General features: G+C 48.0%; 9 protein-coding genes across 9 annotated transcripts; 6 read left to right on the top strand and 3 right to left on the bottom strand.

Annotated features, from left to right (window-relative positions):
- Nucleotides 1-2,235: 2,235 nt before the first annotated feature.
- P175DRAFT_028934 (uncharacterized protein) lies at nt 2,236-3,685 on the top strand. The gene has a single exon (XM_040892777.1). It carries the CDS (start codon nt 2,363-2,365, stop codon nt 3,410-3,412), a length of 1,050 nt encoding a protein of 349 aa, XP_040755726.1. The 5' UTR covers nt 2,236-2,362; the 3' UTR covers nt 3,413-3,685.
- A 1,650-nt stretch (nt 3,686-5,335) lies between these two features.
- Nucleotides 5,336-6,135, bottom strand: P175DRAFT_028909 (uncharacterized protein). Its single transcript, XM_040892775.1, has 4 exons — nt 5,985-6,135; nt 5,770-5,932; nt 5,596-5,701; nt 5,336-5,536 (listed from the first exon to the last, which is right to left on the bottom strand). The coding sequence occupies exons 1-4, from the start codon at nt 6,020-6,022 to the stop codon at nt 5,454-5,456; spliced, it is 390 nt and encodes a 129-aa protein (XP_040755725.1). The 5' UTR covers nt 6,023-6,135; the 3' UTR covers nt 5,336-5,453.
- Nucleotides 6,136-6,923: 788 nt separating this feature from the next.
- On the top strand, nt 6,924-10,774 carry P175DRAFT_0489460 (uncharacterized protein; the record flags this gene model as incomplete). Its single annotated transcript, XM_040895738.1, has 2 exons — nt 6,924-9,431; nt 9,488-10,774. 2 exons carry the CDS (start codon nt 6,924-6,926, stop codon nt 10,772-10,774), a joined length of 3,795 nt encoding a protein of 1,264 aa, XP_040755724.1.
- Nucleotides 10,775-12,016: 1,242 nt separating this feature from the next.
- On the bottom strand, nt 12,017-12,791 carry P175DRAFT_0419544 (GPI anchored serine-threonine rich family protein; the record flags this gene model as incomplete). The annotated part of the gene is made up of 5 exons (XM_040893097.1): nt 12,017-12,096; nt 12,229-12,335; nt 12,398-12,529; nt 12,598-12,676; nt 12,740-12,791. Coding segments are annotated over 5 exons (450 nt in total), but the record flags the coding sequence as incomplete, so codon positions are not given.
- Nucleotides 12,792-15,260: 2,469 nt separating this feature from the next.
- On the top strand, nt 15,261-16,051 carry P175DRAFT_0497449 (uncharacterized protein). Its single transcript, XM_040896284.1, has one exon. The coding sequence runs from the start codon at nt 15,493-15,495 to the stop codon at nt 15,814-15,816; it is 324 nt and encodes a 107-aa protein (XP_040755722.1). The 5' UTR covers nt 15,261-15,492; the 3' UTR covers nt 15,817-16,051.
- A 158-nt stretch (nt 16,052-16,209) lies between these two features.
- Nucleotides 16,210-18,290, top strand: P175DRAFT_0497447 (Smr domain protein). The gene is made up of 2 exons (XM_040896283.1): nt 16,210-16,384; nt 16,469-18,290. Exons 1-2 carry the CDS (start codon nt 16,355-16,357, stop codon nt 18,110-18,112), a joined length of 1,674 nt encoding a protein of 557 aa, XP_040755721.1. The 5' UTR covers nt 16,210-16,354; the 3' UTR covers nt 18,113-18,290.
- A 260-nt stretch (nt 18,291-18,550) lies between these two features.
- Nucleotides 18,551-20,741, top strand: P175DRAFT_0470242 (zinc knuckle domain protein; the record flags this gene model as incomplete). The annotated part of the gene is made up of 3 exons (XM_040895037.1): nt 18,551-18,879; nt 18,973-19,720; nt 19,800-20,741. Exons 1-3 carry the CDS (start codon nt 18,581-18,583, stop codon nt 20,739-20,741), a joined length of 1,989 nt encoding a protein of 662 aa, XP_040755720.1. The 5' UTR covers nt 18,551-18,580.
- A 20-nt stretch (nt 20,742-20,761) lies between these two features.
- Nucleotides 20,762-22,243, bottom strand: P175DRAFT_0553608 (putative haloacid dehalogenase-like hydrolase). The gene is made up of 5 exons (XM_040900500.1): nt 22,000-22,243; nt 21,894-21,926; nt 21,626-21,835; nt 21,380-21,542; nt 20,762-21,315 (listed from the first exon to the last, which is right to left on the bottom strand). Exons 1-5 carry the CDS (start codon nt 22,122-22,124, stop codon nt 21,118-21,120), a joined length of 729 nt encoding a protein of 242 aa, XP_040755719.1. The 5' UTR covers nt 22,125-22,243; the 3' UTR covers nt 20,762-21,117.
- Nucleotides 22,244-22,343: 100 nt separating this feature from the next.
- P175DRAFT_028807 (uncharacterized protein) lies at nt 22,344-23,673 on the top strand. Its single transcript, XM_040892771.1, has 2 exons — nt 22,344-22,418; nt 22,532-23,673. The coding sequence occupies exon 2, from the start codon at nt 22,614-22,616 to the stop codon at nt 23,541-23,543; it is 930 nt and encodes a 309-aa protein (XP_040755718.1). The 5' UTR covers nt 22,344-22,418; nt 22,532-22,613; the 3' UTR covers nt 23,544-23,673.
- Nucleotides 23,674-24,787: the final 1,114 nt, after the last annotated feature.

Genomic DNA, 24,787 nt, shown 5'->3' with positions numbered 1-24,787 from the left:
GTCTATGTTATCCTTGGAAAGCTTTCATGATGGCAAATTAGTGTCACAGTGTAAGCGTCATGGTGGTGTATCATCCCCACGAGTTAGTCAAAAAGAGGACAGTAGCATTCTGTGTCCACAATGATCGACATTATCCTTATTTCCTCGAATCTCTTGCCTAGTGCTTCTCAGATTGGTGGAGCTAAGGCTCTCCGGATACCCAATGTAATCTCTTCGATAAGGTTGTAGAATGCATCCTGGCATGTTGGGGCTGGGAGGAATGTAAGCCACCAGCAACAATGAACGGAACAGATGTTTGGTATTTTCGGCAGACAAAGAGACGTGTAATGGGAAGATACTAGCCTGAGGGACTTTTAGGATCTGCCCTGGAAGAACTGTATTCCCCAGATTAAACATCTATTATTATCCACCAAGACACGCAATTACTCAGAGATGAATGAGCCCCTGATGTTTGCATTTAGTGTCCTCTAGACTGAATTTTTCATCAAGATCTGGAGAACTGTGCTCTAACTTGAGAAATCAATCAGGCTGTGAGATGAACTTGCACGAGACTGAACTCGAGTGTGGCTTGATAGTTTCTTTGTCCCCTATTTTAGAGTATGTATGTTAGTACCACTTATTAGTTCTTGTAACCCTGCGAGCATGAATTCTAGGAAAAGATATGTTAAATTAATTATTGTTCTCCATTCACAGTAGCTTTTGCCCGTTCATGACCAAGAAGGGGTCATCTATAGGCTATATGGTATGGAATCATGAGTTTCGTTTGTTTGGTGCCATAAATAGGAGCAATCAACTTTAGGTTTTCTAGATTGCTCTCCATCATTATTCTTTCAAGATAAACAGGGAATTTTCCGAGCAAAGGATCATTGTCCTGTGATGAGACTAAACCACTTGTTCCGAAACCGACATGTTCTATGGGAGGAATGTGAGACTTCTGATCAAGAGAATGTTTGAATATTCTAGAGCCACAAGATGGAATCTTGTAGCTCTTGCACAAGTGAAGAACAGCAGCAGACCAAAAATACTGCGGCTGGGAAATCTTTTGATTCGAGCTATCTTTATCGGGGGAAATCTTTTCGAAGCATGAGGCATTTGTCGAACATCACGATGGATGACCATAGTGAAACAAGTATGCTTTAGTCTGATCAGCGTAGGGAGTGAACTGGATGTTGAGAGCCATTCTTTGACTCTTTGTTAGTTTCACTGGGGTTAGTATAGATAATCGAACCTGAGTCTTTTAAATAGTCAGAGCCAATACCGTAGGACGAATTGCTGGTAAAGGGGTCAAATGTGCCAGCAGTTGGTAGTACAGCCTTACGTCACGGGGTAGGTTGCAATCGCGCGCTAATATATGCTTGCTTTGATTCGTCAAGGAAGCGACTGAACACGTGATATAAAACTATACCCTTTTCGGAAGATCAAACTCGGCGTCCGCCTGACGAGAGGCGACAATCGGGATCAGTGGCCCGGTGATAGGGAAACCTCACTGCCTCCTTCGGAGTCACCAGCGGCAACTCTGTCTTCTTTTTCCCCCTTCAGCACACTCTTTCGTGCTTCCTCTCTTCCAATCCATCACTGTTCTTTAACGAACTGCTTTTGATCACTTATTTATCACTCTCTAACTCGAGTGATACCCGCCTTTTCCCGCCTGCGACCCCTCCCCGCCGCGTCTTACCTCGGACATCCCACGAAAAGTGGGCATGACTCTATAAACCAGCATCTCCCTCCTAACGCCTCCAACACAATTTCATCATTTGCGCGGGCCATTTACGTTGAGTCCCGAGCCCCTCATTTTGCCAGCAAGTAGAGGTTGGCTTTGTTTGAGACACAAAACGCGTCGTATATTCGACCAACACTGAACACAGCTTCTCCCCACTCCCCTTCAACTTCCCCCGCCTCCAGTCTATATGTATTGCGCCAAAGATTCCATCTTAAACGACCGTGATTTTAACCAGAGCTCCAATACTTTATCCTACTTGTGGAACGAGATTCAAGGCTGCGACCGTTGCATGACCTACAATTTGACAAATTCCCAAATCTTGAAGCGCGACTACAAAATGTTTTCCCAATATCTTAAGGTCGAGGCAAGTCCTATTTGCTCTCATTAAGTGGGATCTCTCACATCCGTTCCCCATCATGGACTCCTACCATCTGATTGGGAGGCCTTCGAAGCCATACACTTTCATCATCTAAGAACACATCTATCATCATCCTTTTGGAATTAGCCACCTATCACATTTTCGGCCGGCTCGAGTGGGATACTTGCTCTCGATACTTTCAGTGACTCGTGCCCTGGCCTTCTACACTACTTTACTATTACCTATCCGGCTTTGCCCATTACAAGGGTCTACAACTGAGCAAAATGGGTGCTCAAAATATGAGCAGAAAGTCCTGGGAGTCTCTTTCTTCAACCTTCTCCAACCTTGAAATTTCAATCTCCCGGGACAGCTGCTATGCCTCGGATGAAGTTTCCGTTACTTCCACCACGCCTGTTATTACCAACGCACCTACAGTGCCACCGCTAGCACCTTCTGGGGAGACATCTATCCGTCCTTTATTGAAGCCTATCTTGAAGAGACCATACTCTGAAATTGAAGAAGACGAACAATCGGAGTCTGGCTATGCATCTAATGCATCTGAATACGAGTACGATGACATTTTTGAAGAAACCGACGGCGACATGTGTGACATCCCTGACTGGGATGACAACGAGATCATGTCCGAATATTATGAAGACGACATCGAGTCCCTTGACGGATCATTCATTTCATTTGAATCTGCGGTGCGCTTTGATTCTCATGTACACTATATCGAAGCTCCAGAACCTCAAGAGGAGGAAAGTGCCGAGACTGGAATGACCTGCCATGAGATGATGGCAATTGCACAAGCGTCTGCCAATGGAAACAACTCTCAGGAGGAAACATACACTGATACCGACGATTCCAATTGCGAAGCTATTTCCGAATCCATCGAGCAACTTCCTGAGCACACTAGCGATATTCTTGATCTGGATAAGAGGCTCTTTGTTGCTTATATGAACGGTATTAATGGGATCACTAATCCCGACTACCGAGCGCGCCTTCGTGCGCGGGTCTCTGATTTCAGGTCTGGCCGCGTCTCGTCACCCTTTTTAGATTTGGATAGCGCAAACGGAGTGTACCTGGACCATGTCCTGAGCCACGTCATCGGAACTTTCCGCAGCATCGTCGTCAAGGCAGAGTTTGACGAATTACTTGGCCTGGGAACAGAAGCTACCAGCAGTCTCGATCAGAATAAGTTTGACAAGATTGAGCACCTGCTCTTCGAACGATTGGCGGTTGACGATGTTAGCGTTGGCCCCGACGAATTGAGCTTCTTCGCCAGTGGAGTTGCGTACGCTCTTGAAAACTGGCAGTGCTATGCGCCTAACTAAAAAACATCTAGATCGAGATGGAGAGCTTAAAAAACAAAGAAGGATCCTGGCTAGGACCTGAGTATTTCGATGACACTTTAACATGTTACGAACAGCCACGAGAAGGAAAACGAATACAAGCGGGATTTAAAATTTCATTTCTGTACTTAGCGATCAAAAACCAAAAAGTCTTGATCTATTAATTTTTTTTTCCCGCTTCCGCTGTAAATATTTCTGGACACAGATTTGCCGTGTAAGATAGACAGACAGCAGCCAGACCTTAGGTATTCACTCAGGTATTCACTCAGGTATTCACCTCCCAGCAACCCAATCACATGTTGGACTGGCAACCAGTCAGTTTACTCAATTCTCCCGAAGTCTTGAGAGTCTATAGATATGTAGATAGTTAGAGAGCGGGAGCGGGAGCAAAAGGAGGGGGGAAGATGCCGAATTCAGCACTCGGGTTCCGATGAAACGGGGCCCTTCCTCCTTCCCCCCTGACATTAATTTTGATACGAGGCGGGTTTTCATCCCCGGATTGCTATTCTTATTAGACGAGGGGTAAGATGAGACTGGTGCATCTCGTTTCTACTAAAATATTCGGTGGAGAAATGCTCAGTTTTAGCAATTCAGGTTTACTCTGTGGTAACTGGCTATATTTACACTTCAAATTCATGGTTCTCTCGGTTCTCAACTACGGAGCGAGAAGGGCATTTCAAATGTATTATTTTCTTTGCTAGCTGGCTCGGAGTACTCCGTAATCATGAACACATTGAACACTGGATTGAACCCCACGTACCCTCAATCCCGGTTGTTTTTGCCTTAATTTACTTTAGGTATGTGTATATACTATAACTCCATAGTATACAAGTAGTCTATCGAAAGACTTCAATGGTCTAAAGTATATCCATCTCGAGATCCAATCATTACCCCCCGATCTCGGTTCTCCCGATTAACTCGGAGATTTTTTTTTTTTTTTTCCAACTGGAAATTAGAAATGGAGACATGATCGAAATCACTTGAACCGTGGTTGTTGCATCTAGTCTTTCCCGGGTTTTCCTTCCCTTCTTCCCCCTTCCCCTTTCCATTTTCTTTCCTCGGTTGGAACCGAATGAGTGGTGTTTTTTTTCTGGGTTGGGGTGCCTGGGATCGGATTCTTTGGAGTAGCTGTCTTGTTAAGTAAGTAAGTAACTAACTAACTATCATGTACATACATGCATAGTAAGGAGAATGTGGTAACTCGTATTTGGAATCCTTTTTCTCCACTCCTTTTGTCTACCTAGTTTCCCTCAGTGTTAGGTTAGGAATACTATTGGAATCCCGATGATGCTTTATCAAGCGTGCGCAATACAAAATAACTATAGATAGTAGTAGTTACCCACGTACTGTAAAACATAACTAAGTACGTACTACTACCAGTTGGGGACTCCTCGGGGGTATTTCCCCTGATGATCTACAAAGCTGGGAGACCCAGGAGCCAGGACTCATTTAATATACTCCGTAAGGGCTATTTATTGTTCTATGCTTGCTTGCGGCTTGCAGTTATCACATCGTTATCACATCGTGACTATTGGAGAACCTCTAGTTTGGGACCTTGACGTGCCGAAGCGTTGGGCTAGACGTGTGATGGATGAATTATTAGCTCTAGTTTACCAGCCTCATGGGTCATGGCTCTCCCCGAGCGAGCGAGATCGTGTGCTCGTTGGCTGGCTGGTATCAAGATCGCAGAGATCATCGGAAGCGCTGAAATTTTGGACCATTTGCTTGATTTTCGGGAAGAGCGCGGGAGGAGGGGATCGAAACCCAATTCTCAGTTGTATATGGTAGAGGAGAGGCACGTTGTCATTTAACAGTGTCACTGTTCTCCATGAGTCCCTTGCTCGGGCTGGCTCCGTCGATTCCCGCATCGGTACCTGTTGGCACCCAAGCCGAAAACTGCCCCTTTCCCACTTCCAAGATTCGAACAATCCTGGGCTTTTCTGTCTTGCTCAGTCGGTGACCCGAGGCTCCTCCAAGTTGCCCAAGTGGAGCCCAAATGGCTTTCGTTAGTTAGGTTTGGCGATCAGTCGGGCTTTTTTTTTCCCCTTCTCCCTGAGTCCCTCTTCTTTCTTTCTTTCTTTCTTTTTTTTTTTTTTTTTTGGCTTCCTGTGGACGTCTATTGATCAATCGAGACTGTTCCAGGAGAAGTAAACTGCACTACTTACTCTGTACTCCGTACTCCTCATTGGAAGCTGGGAGGGAGCTTCGATCATCCTGACAGGGTTTTTTCCTCCCCGGTAGTTGGGTACATAAAGGGAAGGAGAACCGTAACTAATATTTTTACCATTGGAATTAGTATGGATGGGATAGCCAGAACCACGGAACAAGCATGTGCTTACCAGAAGATTAACCGTTTTCAAGCGACAACGATAGGTCAGGGTCAATATCATATCTTGTACGGAGTACTCTGTAGTCTGTATGGGGACGATGGCAAAGCGCATGTCGATCGTGGGCAAAAGACGGCCTCGTGGTGGTTGAGCTGCGCGTGTCTGTCTCCATCCCCTGTTTCTCATTAGGTAGTTCACTTCTTACTGAGGGAAGAGGAAAACGAGACTTGTAGAATCCGCCACCATCTCCACCACATGGATACATATAATTTGTCCTCGTTTGCTCCACTGTCTCCCGATTCTGCAGGACTAATCTTTAGTATGCTTGCTAGTGACGGGGGGGTACCTTACGGAGCAGGAATCCAGAAGGAGAAGAAGCTTGCAATTTGTTGTACCTGCAAGGAAGAAGAAGAAGAAGAAGGAGAAAAGGAATAGTTAGAGAGAAGAAGCATAATTAATAAGGATAATAAGAAGAATAATAATTTATTCAGATGTTGCAAACCATCTCTCCTGACTCTACTCTACCTACTCACTTCTCTCACTTCTCTCACTCTCACCACTCTCTCTCTTTCTCTCCCTCTTTCTTACCTTTCTTACACTGCTCTCTCTTTTTTTATTTCTCTTGTTCTCTATCTTATTCATTCGTTATACAATTCCCCTCCTTAATGACTACGGTCTTCTCCCGCGAAATGAGTGAATGTCGCCTCTAATTGATTGATTTGTTACACGGGTACCTTCGTTAAGCCACACCACATCGTACGTTTATCCTCCACCCCTTCTCTACTCTGCTTTTTCTTTTCTTTTCTCTTTTTCTTTCATTTCTTTCTTCTTATTTGACCTGCTGTTGGGGCGTTGAATCAAAGAAAAGAAAAGAGAAAGAAAGAAAACCACACCAGGCCCCCCAGCACATGCCTGCATCTGACAGCATTCGTGACTGGATCAGACAATTGGTATGCACATCAAACAGGAGGACCAAAGAATCAAATAGGCCCCCAACTCGGCTGTGCAACCAAGTAGTCTACTCTCAAATTGGCCTGTTCTGGAGTCTCCGATCAGACGTTCGAGTGTATAGCCATGAACTGACCTGAATGAAGAGAATTAGCTACTCCGAGGGTCCCATTTGGAATTTTACACTCCTCCTTCGCTATATGTTCGATACCTAGAGAATGCAGCACAGCAAAGGACCAGAGTTTCCCGAACCTGCGAGGACGGTCTCACGCTCACGTTCTCGCTCGCGCAGCACCAGCTTGTCGAGCGACTCACAACTCTCCCGCATCCGTCTTCGGGTACCACCCGCAGCGAACCCAGCACCTTCCTTTATCGCTCCCTCTGCGGCGTCCCAGATCATTACCGCAGACCAGGAGTTCAACGCCGCCGATTTTGCAGATGACGACGAGGAGGATGATTCGACTGCCAGCGCCATCGTCACTCCCGACGCTCTTGCCGCTCTGAATGGATTTCTCGACCATTTGCTCTACAATATCTTAGCTGCGGCCAAGTCAACTCAGCTCTCATCAATTCGACCCGCTGTCGCTGAGGTGCTCAAGCCCCGACTTGCGAAAGAAGTAGTGTCAGTAGCGGACGAAGAATTGAGCGAATACCTCGGCGGCCCCGAAGATGAACAGCTCGAGTTTCGCGGCGGCCAGACCCCAAACGGAGATTTCGACTTGATTCGCACCTGGAAATTGACACGCCTGCGTTGCATGGTCTATACTCGCCTGGGTGATATGGAAGAGGATGACGAGGAAGAATTTATCACGCAGGACGGTCTAGGCGATGAGGAAGGAGCCCCTCGTCGATTCTCAAATCATGTCGGCAATATTACCCCCGCTGCTGCTATTTTCTTGACCTCTATCATCGAACATATCGGTGAACGAGCCCTAGTAATCGTGGGTGAAACAGCCCGGTCTCGACTATCATCAAACCCCGTGGTGGAAGATAATGAAGATGGCGAAACCGGTAAAGAACGCGGAAGCATGAATCGACTAGTAGTAGAAGAGCTTGATGTGGAGAAACTCGCCTTAAATCCCACGATGGGGAGGCTTTGGCGCACCTGGAGGAAACGGACTCGAACACCGCAGTTGTCTCGAATGGCGTCAACAGACTCAATTATTCGAAGAGGAACGATTGGCCACCTACCACTTAGTAGAAAGAGCAGCTTTTCCGTGGCTGATGAGTCTCATCCAACCTCGTTTCCTCCCTTTGAAGCGCCACCTGAGATTAACCCGGCATCTGTCCCTTTGCCAGAAACCGAAGACGACGCCCAGCAAATCGAAAATTTGGGGTTTATGTCTGATGGTGAGGGCGGCGAGATCCAGACAATGGAAGCCGTGGTCGCTCACAAAGTACGTCCCCGGAGCTTGATGGTGCTCACCATACAATCGCCAAGGTCGCCGTCAAATGGTTCGCCTGCTACTCCTAATTCGCGCACACCAGTCACCCGTCATGTTCGTTCCAAGTCGCTACCTAGTAATTCTCCCCCCCCAAAGGTTCCTCAAGTCGACCAGGCGGCGGAACAACCGTCTCCCACAGCGTCTGAGAGGCGGAGGCATCTTGAAACCATGTACGAACATGACGAACAGGACCCGATGAAAGAGAAGGAAACAGAACGGGAAATGGAAAACGAAAAGGAGGTGGAAACGGAAGAAATGGACAAACAAGAGGGAAAACTAGAGAACAACGAAAGGGTTGGTGCCTTACCTCATGCGCCGGAACCTTTCCTGCATATATCTAAAGAGCAGCCACAAAAAGCGAATGATTTAGAGGAGGAGCACATGGAGAGGAGCGCTCTGCAAGAAACGACTGCCCGCTTATCCCTGTCTACTGCATCACTTGAAATTGTGACTAGTCCCGCAACGACCAACACCGAAGATTCCTCAACCTTCTTCTTTGACCAGGATACTGAGGCTCTTGAGGGCCAAGAGATCTGCGAAAAGCCAATTGCGACTGCCACCGAGCGGCCAACGCGCAAGTCCAGCAAGGATATTACCCGGAGGGAAGAACGATCGGCCGCCTCTACACGCATTAGAAACGAAAGAGTGGTGGGAACCGCTGTTGAAGATCCACTACAGAGACAAAGGGAGGATCACTCCACTTCCGTGCAGCTTGTTGCTGCTCATAGTGATTTCACAGAGTGTGATGCAAACCCTCCTGTCCCAGAACCCTTGGCTCGGGAAGTCCGACAGTCGACGGACATCCAAGGGAAATGGTCAAGACCTGTTTCCAACTCCAGTGACAGCACTCGCTCTAGCTATTCCCGAACACACAGACCTTCTCCCCTGGTTCTCAAGACTGGTAGCCATCGTTCCGGGGTGTCAGTTTCAAGCTCGGGCACAGAGCGTGCTGCGGTCCAGCGGATATCAGGACGACCATCGCCTTCGGCAGCCTCCGCTACCGTCACAAAATCCCGCAGATCAGACAGTTTTGGTAGTCATCGTGAGAAACGTCCAGTTACTGCTGGCTCTAGTAACTCCCAGGTTTCCAGCAGGCTCAAGGGCATAATTGGTCGTCCGTGTGAACCAAGTTCTCCTCATTTGCGAAGTTCCTCCGAGACAAGCAGGGTGTCTGGTTTAACTAAGGACTCGTACGACGATACATCTGGCTTGGATGAGTTAATTCGCAGTGAAGAAACGATTCACTATACCCTCACCCCAAAGAGCGTGAGAGAAATGGATGTATGTCTGAGAACAACCCACTTTGTAAAGTTCTCATAGCTGACCGTGACATTTAGTTCCCGGATACATCTAGATGGCAACCTCGGCGATCAAATACGTCGGACCTAGCCGATTTCTTGAAGAATACTGGACCTGATGATTCTACCTTCCCCAGAGCGTCGACAACATCCTCTCGAGGAGTTCCAGACTATCAGAGTCAGTCCAGAATTCCAGATTTGCCGAACCAATCGCGCATCCACGCAACTCAGATGCCTCCCAAGTCGAAACAACCAGTGGGACAACCTCGCGACGTCAGGCCCAGTACTGAGTCAAGCCATGACTTTGCGCAATTCATTCGAAACTCTGGTCCTAATACCCCTTCAACTCCCTCGACTTTCATCAAAGGGCGTGGGTTTTCTGAGCCCACGGAACTGTCTAAGAAGCCTTCTCGAGCTGAAAGTACTTTTTCGAGCTCAAGTCGGACCCGGCTACTAGCCCGGCCTGCTGTAGTTCCTAACGGAGACACGTCTGATTTAATTGACTTCATCCGTGAAGGCCCACCCACTGCGGGAGCCCGTCGCATTCCGCGTACAGTTGCGCCGTTCCGCAACACAATGGATTCGGATGAACTCAATCTTTATGAGCCGCAAGTGCCGCCAGTTAGTAGCACCCAACAAGAGGTAATGGCCACAAAGTCACATGTTTCTGCTGGTTCCCGTACCGGACTTCTCGACTCCATGAATCGCAGTTACATCCGCACCGGCTCTTCGTCTAGTAAGGTGGATGCTGCAGATGATCCTCGTCCCCAGAGGACACAGCGCCGCGCGCCAGACCCTTACGCTCTTGATTGGGGCGATGATGAATTGACTGAGCTGATGGATGAACCTAAACCGAAGCGCGAAGAGGAGAGCCTGATTGATTTCCTGCGTAACGCTCCTCCCCCCCAATCCGAATCTCAACCTCAACCATTTGTTTTGAACAACAATAACAACAACCCATCCGCTAAACCCGTTACCGGTGGTTTTGGAGGGGCTTCATCCATGAAGGCTCGACTGCTCCGAAATACCTCTTTTGAGAGGGCACCTTCGACGAAGTCCTCTCGAAGCTCTCTTCGCCAGCAATTTGATCAGCAATCCCCAGGAATTTCTTCGAACTATGCGGCCAAAGTTGGAATGGAGCGGAATACAGGAGCCATGCGTGGCCTTTCATTTGCCTCTGAACGCCAAACGGAAACCAGCGCTCTTGCAGATTTCCTCCGGAGTACCGGACCGCCGGAGCCCCCTGCGCCTCGCGCCCAAACTCCGGTGAAAGACTCGAGTTTTACCCGGCGTCTCTTTATGCGGCATAAAAAGGTTCAAGTGTGAAGTCTTCTCTTTCTCAGGTCATTTCCTATCTTTATCACCTCTACGTCCTTCAGACTTGCATAATTTTTTTTTATTCATCCATTCTCTCTTGCCCGCTTGATCATGAAATTGCGATGTCCTCCGTGGATGACTTGTCTTTGAGCGTTGTGACACGTTACGATGATATTTCTTGATTTTATTTTCCCGCTTTCCACCTCTTGCCTATTCTTCTTGATCTGTCAATCTTTGGAAATACCCCTTTTGCTTTGTTTCGATCTTGTCTATATATCTTCTATTCCTATTTTTTACCAAAAGGGGTCTGTGCAACTTCAAAGGAATGGCAGACTGTTCTTAAAAATGTTAATTAAGCCCTTGACTGAGTTCATCTGGTGGCCTACTTTTTTTTTTCAGGATATTTCTGATTCCTCTCTACTTGTCTCAAGCCTCGCTCTTGAATATATTTCTTATCCTGGTTTATTCCCTACTTAATCGGCGTTGATTTTCCATAACGTACCACTCTGTCTATTCCGCGCATCTCCATCCCGACTTACCCATGCATATTCCTACAGTGACCCCCTACTCTGTAGGTAGAGAGAGGCATTCAAGCATGCTAAATCGCTGAAAATATTAATAATCAAGTCTTGGTGGTGTAATTGGTGAGTTCACACACACACACACACACACACACATTAGGTACCTTAGGTAGTCAGTCAGTTAGGGCTAATTTCAAATCCAGGTTAACGCGTCCGACTGTTATTCTAAAGACATCGGGAGACTGAGAGTTTGATCCTCTCCTGGGGCGTTTTTTCTGCTTTCTTTTTTTGGCTACGTACCTAAGTACTTACTTCACTGGGTGGAGATATCCATTGTACACAGAGTATCTAGGTATGACAATACATATGATAATTATAACTACCTAGTACGGAGTAATTATGTACCTAATTACAGAGTACAGACAGACAGAGAGTACAGAGTATTATTAAGTCTTACATCAATCAAAGGCCATCCATCCATCCATCCATCATCCACTCATTCGTTTCCTTCGTGCCCGTGCCGGTTCTAGACGCATCGCTTCAATCCAACGTACATAGACTCTTCGTGTACGTTACCTACTTCGCCGGGTATAGACAACCCAACCCAGGAGGTTGAAAGTTGCTTGCACTCGCAAAAGTTGGCTGGGGATCGTATCATACCGTACCGTGTCCTTTACAAAGTCATGGCGAACAGACTCATCACGAGAGACATTGCAACGGCAGGAAGGATGGTGAGGACCTTGGACGCCGCGCTTGTTGGTGTAGATGTGGAGGCTGTGTGGGTTGCAGTGGCAGTGGCAGTGGCGGTATCTGTTTTGGTGGGCAGATTGTGTTAGATCGGCTTGTTCATGGGCCAAAACAGAGAAAAAAAAAAAAAAAAAAAAAAAAAAAGAAGAAGTCACTGTATAGATAGAGAGAGAGAGAGAGAGAAGGACAACTTACGCGACTTGGGAGCCTCGCCCACCTTGGTCACGTTGAACTGGGAGGATTGAGCGAGGATTCCGGTGTTTTCCTTCTGCGCGGAGAGGAAGTTGAATTGGTAGCCGTTTCTGTCGTGGGTTGGTTAATGTTAAGAACAACATCCCCTAGTACTAGTAGTGCTTGAACATACGCAACAGGAATCCCCCAGACTTTGTCAATGGTGTATTCGCTCTTAGAGCTCTGGACCATCTCAGCGATGGTCTTTTGGATGTTGTGGCCGACGCTGTTGACGAGGACAAGAGTGAAGTTATTGGGATCGGAGCTGGGGGGGGTTTTCTCGAATTAGATCATTTTTCATAGAGTACTTGGGTCGAAGACCATTTTGCCTACCCAACGGTGGTCCATTTGACGGTGTAGGGCTGGCTGAGGTCCACCTGGTCGTTGTTGTTGGGTTCAGTGATGGTGAGGGCTGAAGCGACAGGTCAGTTTACATATTAGAATTCGATCTCAAGGGGGTAAAAAAAAGTCTTACCCAACACAGACACCGCAAAGGCAAGCATGAAAGAGAGACTGAGGAACCGCATTGTGATGGTTTGGTTGGGCTGGTATGAGTGAGGTATAAAGAACCACGGATGAGAGATAAAGAGTCAATTCCCAGCGACGGATAACTGAAGTGATGGAAGAAAGATATAGCAGCCAGTCGAGCTCAAGGATAATGCGAAGACTTTATATAACAACGTCTATACACCGCATTGAACACATTGCAAGAATTCTCTCCCTCTCCTCTTCCCTTTTGGTACTCCATAATAATCCTACATTAGACTGACTGGTAGCAGAAAACCTTCTATTTTCAGCGCGTCAAGCACAGGATTGACTCCCGCGTTGATGCGAGGGGCTCACAGTCTACAGATGATCTGTTCCCCATCCAATCCTTTTCTTCCTGTCATCTCCATACCTGTCGCACCCTGGGGATATCCTTTCTCTTCAAAGGTTCTCAAAGACCATCCAGGTATTCAATGCCTGATACATTTGATTGGCGGGTTGCGATGACTTTGACGGGAAAAATCTCTTTACTGATCGTGGGATAGATTGTGACGTCTGTCGGAGCAAAAAAGATCTCTCTTCGAAGCGAGTCCCAATTGAGCATAATCGAAGAACAAACGCACAGCTAGACGGCGGTCTATCTGAGCAAATGACGTGAAAATATTCCCTGGCGCTGCAGAGAGACCCTTTAGGCGTTGCTAAAGCCAGTAGTGGCTCGTTAGCTACAGCTGGATTTCCTAGCGATAATCTTAATGCGACCTACAAGTGCGCCAGCAAAGAAATCGTTCCCAATTCGATCTTTCTCGACTTTCCACAAAATCACTCGAACCTTTTGGTGAATGGGAGATGTTTGGCGGTTTTTCGATCGCCTGACTACCGGTTCTCCAAGAAACTTTGAGCATCAGCATGCATTATATGACGCTCTATTAAGGAAAAAAACTCATCAAATTGGACTTTAGCCTGCATACTACAAAGTTTTTGCAGATGAACTATTGATGCTCCAGCAGCTCTGTTATCTTTTCGGAACGAAATATCGAGACTGGCAGACATGCGTATGATGTCGCTTCCAGCCACTGGACACGTCAGATGTGAATGCACGGACTAAGCTCGATTGCCATTTTTTAACTTCTAATCACCAAACAGTAAAAGTCAGTTGAGCTTTGAATGCGTTGAGGTGAAAGGCAGTCATAATCATTACCTACAAGGTCATGTGGACACTCACTCAAGCAGGAAATAGTGAAGATTGCCAGCCTTTTCACTCAGGTCTGGTTGGTGACTTCGTATTTCATGCTCTTTCTAGGGTTGCATACTGGGCTACTCTGTACAGGCTTCTTAGCGTCGGCGAGTCTCTCTAGAATGATACATCTTATCAAGCACGTTACCTAGAAAGTCGCCCCAAACGGCCGTGGCCTGGGTATAGACAATCCACGTTGGCCGTTCTCCCCCTTACTGACAAAACCATATATATATATTATATATATTATATATATGTGTCTGAATGAGGCTATTCTGCAACAATAACGCCGATTCAAGGTTTGTGATACCTCGTCGTCGTTGTCTTTGTCGAGATCAAGGAAACTTGTCCCATCTCCGCTATGTAAACTGATTTACCGCGTCGCTTGCTGAGAGAGGCTCAAGAGTTAACTAATGTTCATCCCTTATGGAATGCCTCTTCCAAAATTAACGTTAGATCACTGAGCATAATCGCGAGGTGTACTAGGGGTTGTTCAAAACGCGAACTCCAGAAGTCTGAAAAAAGGTGACTTACGACCGGCATTTACTTTCCAAGGAGGAACATCCTGACACAGGATTTTTGGGCCATTCCATATCTCCCAAAGGGATGATTGTAACTCAGAACAGGATCGTCAGCCCATGATTTATTTCAGGACCTGCCCCGTGATACCTGGTATAATGAAACTCCGAATAAACAGACCGAACTCCCGGGTCTCGATGACTTATACTAGCCAGTTCGGCCAGATCCATTCCGAAACACCTTACTAGGTTGAAGCGACGAAGCTGTGCTATGGATTACGCTCGAGAAGACGTAGTTCAAAGGTAGCAGAGACCAAGAAACCCGAACAGAACTATGAATTCTTGGGTTTGCTTCATAAAGTCTCTCAGAGTCTTTGCGATGCGCATGTCATACACATCAACGTTCCACGAAAAGGATGCATTTTCCTGAGAATGCAGGGGATATTCGGTGGGAAGCATGATCGCTCTCTCAGTAAATTGAGTGACAGGCTAAATTGCACTGCATATAATGTCGTTTGTCATCGGTACTAAGCAGATATCCACCTTTCTGCCCTACTTAACGGATTCGATCGCCACAAGATTCCCTTTCAGGAGCCTTATATCTCCTGAAACGTTGCTTATGTTACTTCGACCTACGTTCAACAGTGGCTATTTGCAACAGCTGTGAGCAACGATGAAAAGCAGACCGGGCTGACTGAGCCATAAAATCGCAGATGATTTGTCTGTACGGCTTCTGATACATTCATATGAGATTGTTTCATGGCCCAGAAGTTTGTCTGATCTTGCGTATATTCGTTTCTCAAGGGTTGAACGATCGAAATGAGAGATGTACAGATACATTTTAGACCAATATGGCGCATTTGGATGACATATAAGCCCGCAACATTCCTCTTCGAGGGCTACTAGAGATCCTCCCTCACTCAATGAGTCATTGATCATTTATCTCTTCATCAAAAGCTTCAACTGAATTCTGTCTACCCACCCTTCACAATGAGACTTCAAATAGCGACCATGATCATCGGCTTCTGTGGCGCTGTCCTTGCCATCCCAGCCAAAAACAACAACCCGCATAATGAGCGACGGCTGTTCTCCTGGCCTCCTGATGATGGCCTCGAGCCGGAACCGACAACGCCTATTACCGACTTCCCCTTCACCTACCCAACCCAGGCTCCACGGGAACCGAACAATGGGATCCCATCTACTGTTCCGGGATTTGGAGGCGACGACGGCGGTTTAGAACCCCCTCTAGTCGAGTTCCCTGACCTGGGGGAATCTCTTCCTTGGGATATATTCAATGACAACCAACGTGTTTAGACCTTCTCTAAAGAAAGTCGACCTCGCAATCAAGCCGTCTTGCTTCCAAATGCAAAATGACGACAAATCACCGGGAAATGGCGCTGGAATATTCTCTGTTGATCTCGACAAAAGTTGTTAGCCATGTATTGGAGAGAAAATTGGGTCACTACTGCCGAAGAGAGCGGTTTGGAACGCGGTCCTTGAAATGGAGGTCGAACTCGAGATTGCTGAAATTTTACCCTGGATTTAAACTGAACAGTATTTTGTCTTGTTAGATGAAGAAGAAGAAGTAGCAAGATTTATTTACTGTGAAACCTGACGTTGAATGTTGTGCCCTTATGTCATCCGTAGTTGGCGCCTTTTTCTTTTTTCTTTTTGTCCTTTGTTTCCCCCGCCTTCGCCAATAATTAACAACCGCGACACAATAAAAAAGGCGGTTGGCAAAGTCTCCCGTTGACTTCGGATAAACACAGGTAGCTTTGACAGTTACAAAGGGCAAGAGGCATGCCCAAGAGATTCCGAAGACGATCCCGACAGAACGTTAGCGACTCTGAAGATGGATGAAACCAGCGATGACCCGCTGAAAGTCAGTTCTTCCGTTTGTTTATATGATGATATATGATGACTGAGTCAAAGTGATGGCTGACTCGAGATGGCTGGTGCCTCTTAGACGTTAGAGAAAGCCTACTGTCCCCCTCTTGATGCCGCCCTATTTACGGCTATTGTTTTCGACTATGACATTACAGACCCCGCGCAGCTCCAGCAGCTGCGCGAAACTCTAGACACGCTGAAACTGTCCGCATGGGAACAAGAGGATCTGCCATTTGATCCGTCTGGGACGAGCGGACTAAACCTAGGGAGCGGCTTTGACGTTGATGCGATTTTATCCGAACCTAGCGGGTCTCAGAATGACACCGTGCGATCACGCGAGACTGATCTCACCAGTGAGCTTTCGTCTCTAAGCGTGGGCGATAAGGGCCGCCCAGGATGCTCGTCGCGTGTGTCATACATCATTGGATCTGACGGAACCCTTTCTCTCTTTGGGGCAACGGAAGAGGACAAGATCTTCTACTTGGCGGAGATGTTTCCCTCGGCTGAGCGCTTTACGATCCAACATACCCTCAAGAAGGCTAATGGCGACGTTGACCGGTCTATGGACATTCTTCTAAACCTTGCCTTTTTTGACGAGCAACCTTCTGTCGAGGATGGGACCAAGGTCCTTGTGCCGAAGGGTGTGGACGGGTTTGAGGATGGCGGAGGCGGAGGCGGGCGAAAGAAAGGGCGTAAGCGCAAGGGGAAGAATAAGAGCGGGAGAAGCGAGGTCCCGTCTCCTCTTAGCTCGGATCTAGAACCGCTGTCTCCAGACACAAGTAGTACGGCCAATAAGTGGGATGCCGCGCTAAGGGACGTCGACTTCATTTTCTCTCGGACCTTTCCTATTCTAAAGAAGGAAACCATCACCTCAACATATCATGCCAATGGAGCTTCCTTGCCTGCGACCATTCGGTGCCTCGCAGATGCGAATGCGCCCAAGGTTGTGCCGACTAGCAATGAACACCCAGTCATTGGCGCGCAGGTAGCGGAACTGACGCAAGAGTTCCCTTCTCTTGCGCCGACCCTTTTGGCTGGTCTCTTGGAAATTACAAGGAATTCAATATCGGCGGCTCACGAGTTAGCAGCCGCACTTTTGGCAAGCCCCACAACACAGCCGGTCACTGAGCTGATCAAATTCACCACCTCGCCTCCGCCAGTTGATGCTGAGCAAGCGGTTCCCAAGAAACGGACTACCGAATCCAGATCGTCTTCCTCCCAGAATTACGAGCAAGTGAGTATTTCAGCGGGTTACCATTTCTCTGCCGGAGCAGAAGCCCTGTCAAAAGCTTCGGCAGCTTATAAGCGCGGGAAGTCGGACCGGTTAATGGGGGGTGCAGCTGCATATTACTCTGCAGTTGGCCGCGACTATCTTGAGCGCGCAAAGCGCGAGGCTGCCGCAGCCGCCGATGCACTGGCGGACTCACAATCAACGTGGAACACGTTGGATCTACATGGGGTTTCGGTGCAGGATGCAGTGCGCATCGCGGCGGCACGGGTGTCGCAGTGGTGGGAATCCCTTGGCGACTCCAAATATATGCGAGGAAGCAGCGGCGATCCCGCCAGAGGAGGATATCGCATCATCACTGGCCTTGGACGACATAGCCACGATGGTACATCACGTCTCGGCCCTGCTGTGGGGAAGATGCTGGCGCGCGAAGGGTGGAAGGTGGAGGTTGGCGAAGGTATTTTGACAGTAGTAGGAGCTGTTCGGCGTCGTTAAATGATCTCTGTGATATTTTAGTACTTGGTTATTGTTCGAGATATCCTCTCAGCGTTTTATCTGGAGTTTTTTTAAGCGATCTCCCACGGGATATGTATGTATATGAATGATTTCACTATCTAGGTAGCAACCACCACCACCACCACCACCCTGAATAAAATAGACAATATTTCCAAAAGAAAGTAACATAGCTATCAATCCATTGTATTATTTGTTCCCAATATAATATAATATAATAGTAATATATAATACGATATAAATATGTATACAATTGCAACCAAACAGCACACTTGGTCTCTCCACGCCACCGTAAATTTCCCCCCAGCACCATAGTTATTTGAATTACTAAGGCAGAGCCAAAATTTAGTTAACTAGTTAGTTATAGTTAGTTACAACAAGGTTCCTTCCGGCTTTCTCTCCACCACCACATTCTCCCCCCCCCCAACCAACATCCCACCTCATCCCAGCATGTCAGATGCATCCGGCGACGAGCGTGATTCCAGAACCGCGTCGGTCGGTCTGCAGCGGAACCGCAGAAACTCGAACGTTTCGAACAATTCGTCGCGCCACACCTCCGGCGAACCGCTGAGTAAACGCCAACGTCGGACCCGAAACGCGAACACCGCTGACGTGAAGGATTTTGTTCCACGAGGCGCAAAGTTTAGCGCGGCTTCTTTGGAGGTGGATCCGGAGAGTGCTTCTTCCTCTGGGGGGGAAGGAGAGGAAAAGGAAACGGAAACGGAAACGGAAACGGAAACGGATTCCTCGTCTGATAACGAGAGTGGGAGTGGGAGTGAAAGTGCAAGTGAAAGTGCAAGCGAGAGTGAGAGTGAGAGTGTTTCTAAAGCGCAGGTCGGAAGTGCGCCTGTTCTTAACTGGAACAAGGGGAATAAGAGTGTCATCAGGACGACGCTGGGTGGTCGGCAGAATATGGCTGCGAGCGCGCAGCGGGATTCTGCCGAGTCGAAATTCGAGGCTGTGAATGGGAAGTTCTGGCGTAGTCGGAGTGCGTCTGCTTCTCCGGAGCGTGGACAACAGCAGAATAAAGAACAAGACAATGCTCCGGTTGCGCGGGATGAGAATGAGGATGAGGAGGATGTGATGGAGGAAGGGCAAGTCAGCGAGGAGAGCTCGGTGGAGGACGACGAGGAGTCAGATCACTCACAGTCTCCTTTGTCCGGAGATTCTGATGACTCCGAGTCCCTCGATTCCGAGGCCGAAGACTCCATCATGTTGAATATTGGTTCGCGGGGCCAGAGCCAGCAGAATGGGGGATTGTCGCCATCCGATAACGATGACGACGATTACGATCCCGAATCGTTGCCGCTGTCGCAGAGTACGGACAAAGGCATGATGATATTTGATACCACAAACGGGATGATGGACGATTCTGCAACCGACTCGAAAGAGAGCGCGCTTCTTCGCTTCGCGCAAAAGTACCCTGCTGCGCCTTCTATCCTGGCTGATCTTGATCGCGAGGACATGGAAAGGCAGGCCAAAGCTATCTTCTACGATCGCGATATCAACGATATCAATCTTCAATCGCCAATTACTTGTATGGAGTGTTTGCGGGAAGGCCATCTTGCCGATGTTTGCCCCATGAAAGAGGTATTATTATATATTTGTCTCGCACACGCTAGCCACCATGCCGTGTCATTGAAAAAGCCCACTGCTAACAGATCAACAGTGTGTGCACTGCGGAGCCTGGAACAAGCACCAAAGCAGTCTCTGCCCCAAGTGGCGAAGATGCCAAAGATGTCGTGAGCGCGGCCACGATCAAAAGCAATGCTCCTCAGCCCTTAAAAGCTCTGCATCCGAAATTCCCTGCGACCTATGCGGATCATCAGACCACCTCGAACTCGACTGCGATTTCATGTGGAAACTTCCTCGGCAAGACACAACCGCCGCACCTGTGCTGGTCTCCATCTCCTGCGCCCACTGCACCAGTAATCGTCATCTCATCGGCGACTGCCCCTCCCTCCCGCGCCCTCTGGCCTCATCATCATGGACCCTCCGCGGAATCGACCCGAACATAATCACAAACGTCAACTCCGTCGTCAACTCCAGACGGGGCGGAGGTCCCGGAGCCGCGTCCAGAGCTGTTCCTGGAAACCAAAAACAACGGGGGATGAAAATCAGAGGCCGCGCAGATCATGCTCGCTTCCCCTCCACCACCACCTCCGACACCGATAGTGACGATATGATGGCTCTTTCTCGGCCCGATCGACGACCACAAGTCGGAGGCAACCGCAACGCAAACAGAGGAAATATTCGATTCGGCAATAATATCGGGAAGAATAAGAATCTGGGACCTCCCCCGCCCCCGCCGGGACCTCGGGACTATAGAGACCGCGAAGACCCCATGCCTAGGAATAACCATGGGCGCCAGCGTTCCATGTCTCCTGGTCGTCCTAGAGGAGGTCGCGGAAGAGGCAAACATACCTGGCAGCCGCCGTTGCCTCGTTCTCCGCCGCCACGAGGAAACAGTCGACCTTCGGGCCCGCCTCCTCGTTCATCGAGAGGCGGCCGTGGAGGTGGACGTGGTGGGAGCAAACGCGGTGGAGGAGGAGATGCATATCGACCGCTGCCCAGTGCAGCTAAGAAGGCTTGGGACAAATACCGTCTCTAAGGAGCGACCAACGAAATAGCAAAAAAAAAAAAAAAAAAAAAGAGTGACGATACTAATGAGCCGCAGGCCGGTAGTGTGTGTGTGTGTGTGTGTGTGTGCCTTCCTACATGTACCATATTTTTAAATACCCGTGGATGGTCGGCGCTTGGTTTATGATGTCTCTTGGTAGGCGGTTGAAGTTTATCTGATGTTCCATTTGATTACCTACGAGAGAAATGATTTGAGCTGTATCCGAGTCCGCAAGTCGTCTATAGATTATTTGAACATGCCATGCCCTTGGATTATGCAACCACAGGTGACCTTGGTCTATTGCTCAGGGCTACTTATATACATACATTCCCAAAAATTCATGAGTTCTCAACCCTATACTTATTGATCAATTGGGGGGGATTTCGGACCGGGTATTATGCCCCACGAATCCATTTTCTAGGATATCGATGAGATCGTCTAATCTCTCAATAGACATGTCAGTATGCATATGGTCCTTAAGGTGGCTGTTATGCTCATTCAGCAGCAACACAGTAGCTGCGCCCGCAGTGTGGCCAGCGGTCATATCATCAATGCTGTCACCAACCTACTCCCAATTTCTGTTAGTATGTTGTGCTGGGATGAAAACGATTAGGGGGGAACAAACACACCATAATTAAATTGTCACCCCGATTCCCAAGTCCCCATTCACTCGCGATATGCAAGATACCGGCTGGATCAGGTTTAGGGAGCAAACCTGGCGTTTCCCTCGTGATAATTGGGAGAAAGACATGTGCCGGAAGATGGTTCTCGAGCAAGTGTCTCACAGGCGTTCTAGATAGACTATTTAGCTCATTCATACTTTAAAAAGGTGGGAAAAGAATGAAAAGAGGGAAAAATATAAGGTACAAACATACTCGAAATTCCTGGTACATAGTGCCCTCTTAATCCCGCGCGACTGTAGATAGTCCATCAACTCTACTAGTCCCGGCTGCGGCTGCTGGTGGCGCATAGCTTCGCCCTCGACTGCCTTGATCTTGTCGCTGGCTGCCATCTGAGCCTCAGCTGTGGGGAGGCCACGGATGTGGTGGAGGATATCGACTGATTTATCGATCCCTAACGCCGCACTAAGTAGCTCTTAGCTCTGTACCCCGAAGATGCCTGGGTGGTATGACAATGAAATACCGCATCTCCGCAAACATGTAGTTTTGAGGTAGGCTGAAGGAAAATCAGTATTATTGTTTGTTCCATAGTAGATGTAAAGAAAGTAGAAGCTGAAAGATGAAAATACCATAGTGTGCCGTCAACGTCGAATACAATTCCCTTTAGTTGGGGAGCTTCGGATGATTGACTCGTCGTTCCATTGATGGGTGCGAACCGGCGTTGACGGAGCGCGTAGTCTCGAAGGGAGGACATGAGGCGGGAGAGGGGGATAGAATTCGTTCTTAGAGCCACCTTGAAGGGAATTATGTAGATGTATCTGCGAAGAGATGAAGGTTGAGAGATGAAAGGAGAGGTAGTTAAGTGTAGGAGAGTTGACGCATCTTAAGTGGGGGAAACCGAGTTAAAGTGGAGATAAGATGGAAGCAATCAGATTATACTTCCATCTACCTTACTTTAATGCATTTCGAAATCCGTCAGGCTACATACACCATGATGAGATTGAATTGGATGGAAATGAATTGGGTACAAATACGTCCGTGATGGAATGTGAGTGAGGGTTCTTTCCTATGCTGGCTGCTGTATTGCTTTCTGACAAAAGCAGGTGCGTCGGTTGCTCTCTCTCCCAAGGACTTCATCCTAACTATCATCTATTCCTTCAGCTCGATGAATCTCTGTCACTCTTGAGACAAATACCGTCACATTCATGGCTCTGGATTAGATGTTTGTTTCGTTCCAACAATCATGGTAGAACTTACCCCTCCCAGCTCATACCACGATGTCGAATATGACTTCGACCGGCATCCTCCCGTCAAGATCGGCATCGGGGACGTCCTCTCTCTGCTGAAGACGGTTCTGACTCTCAGGGTCCTCCGGACTACGAGATCCATCCTCCATATTAGAAAACTCAATGACGGCTCTGATCCGGTTAAACCCTCCTCGATTCATCAAGCCATTGACCGCAGGGAACAGCGGATTGTCGAGATTATCTTGTCGATGACCAGAGATGAGTTCGAGGATGAAGCTGCCCAATCTCCCTCTCGATCTAGTCTGTCTACGGGTGCGGCGTTGATAAAGACAATCACTACTACAACCACCCAGGACGGTCTGTGTGGTGGCGACGATGGCTTCCTTATGCGAGTTTCATCGACTTTTTCGACCCACTCCCTACCTACAGAATCTACCCGTACTAGGGAGGTTACTCAACCGGTAACAAGCGAAGGTGCCAAAGCCGATGGCAGTCAGGCCAGCCCTAAGGAGAGAAAAAGAGGAAGTGGCTTTTATTCGTCCCTTCCGCCGCCAATCAGCGATTCAATCTACTCATCCACACTGCGAAGAAGCCTGTCCGTGAGCAATGTTCATTCTGTTTCGTCTGGGCCGCGACAGTGTATGGTGGTTTCGGCTGCACATTATACGAGGATGGTATCGGAGAGACCACAATTCAGCATAGTGAGCCAGCCTTTATCGATCGACTCTCTAGTGACAAATGAGTCACGAGTTGAACGCTCTACGCTGGAGATTGAGGACGAACTCCGCCAGACACGATCTGCAGATAGTTTCCCAGGCGAATTTCCAGTCAGCGATGGATTGGAGTTTAGTTCCCTCGCGACGGCATCTCGCCACCTACGGATCCCTTCTATGAGGACTTCTGTACGGCCTTTTTCAGACTTGTAAGCTATTACGTTCTTGGTTGGGTCAGTTGAATGTATTATTACCTTCTTCAGGGTCATGGAATACCAACGGCGTTGTTAAGGAACCGGAAAGGCAACTGCATCAAAGCAGAATCTCAAAGACATTCTTCTTCGTGGATAGCGTGGTCACCGTAACACATGGCCTTGATAAAGAGCTTTGCACTATCCAACCTTCTCTCTTTTTACTATCCGTATTTGTATCCATCATTGTAAAGGTGCCACGAGGACTCTTGAAGTCAACATATGAGAGCCTTCCACACCTTATACACTGCGTCCGCCGAAAGTGCAATCTACCCCGTCAGCATCTCAACAAAAAAACATACCATATCGGGATACGGCCACATAGATTCCACTCGGGACTACCGCAGCGCAATCAACAACAACATCTTGATAGATTTCAACCAAACCCCCAAGCTCCCAGGGAAATATCCTCCAGTCTTAATTGCAACTATATATCTGCGTGTTTCTCTTTCCCCCTTCCGCAGAACCATCATCGCTATTCTTATTTCGCTCGCCAGAGGCAGAGATGGTGGTAGAGGGGCAACGTGATCCTAGCCAGGCAGTCCCAGGGGATGTTCCCCCCGGGGGGGGGGGGGGGGGGGGTAAGGCACAGGAAGGCGTGCTGTCTGATGGGGACTGTGTGGATAGAAATTAGGGATTCGGGGTGGTGGGTGTTTCTGGACGGTTCGGATTGAGATTGGGAGTGGGAGTGTTGAGGGTTGTCCAGGTTTGTCTATGTTTCTCTCTCTCTCTCTCTCTCTCGGGGTTAATTATTATATTATGCTGCTATCATCTGGTTCAAGGAAGGGAAGTAAAGTATACGACTTGAAGAGCGCAAGGTTCTATATTAGATGCTCTTCGCACGATCTTGATGATCGATCCTGTATCTGGAATAAAAATACGCAATCGCTATCTATACAGGCGGAAAGTCACTGGAGGGAATGGTAACAAAAAGTAGGTTACACGCTGCATTGCTCAAGGGACTCTGTGCATTGCGATATCAGACTCGATTTGGGAAAAGCTCGCTTTGGATAAAAAGGCTTTTGGCATTACCAAGCTGATATGATATGACCATAGAGAGGGGAAAATATGCAGCAAGAAGGGAATCGCTATGTGGACATCAAATGGGTACATGATATGTAAAGAAGAAAAAAAAAGGTTACATCTTCATCAGCTGCTTGATCAACAGACGTATACGAAGAAAATATTTTTTGCAACATGCAAGAC

Source organism: Aspergillus ochraceoroseus (assembly GCF_002846915.1).
Source record: "Aspergillus ochraceoroseus IBT 24754 chromosome Unknown P175scaffold_1, whole genome shotgun sequence".
Taxonomy (NCBI): Eukaryota; Fungi; Ascomycota; class Eurotiomycetes; order Eurotiales; family Aspergillaceae; genus Aspergillus; species Aspergillus ochraceoroseus.
The sequence above is the reverse complement of the archived record's forward strand: the minus strand, read 5'-3'. Positions and strand labels throughout refer to the sequence as shown.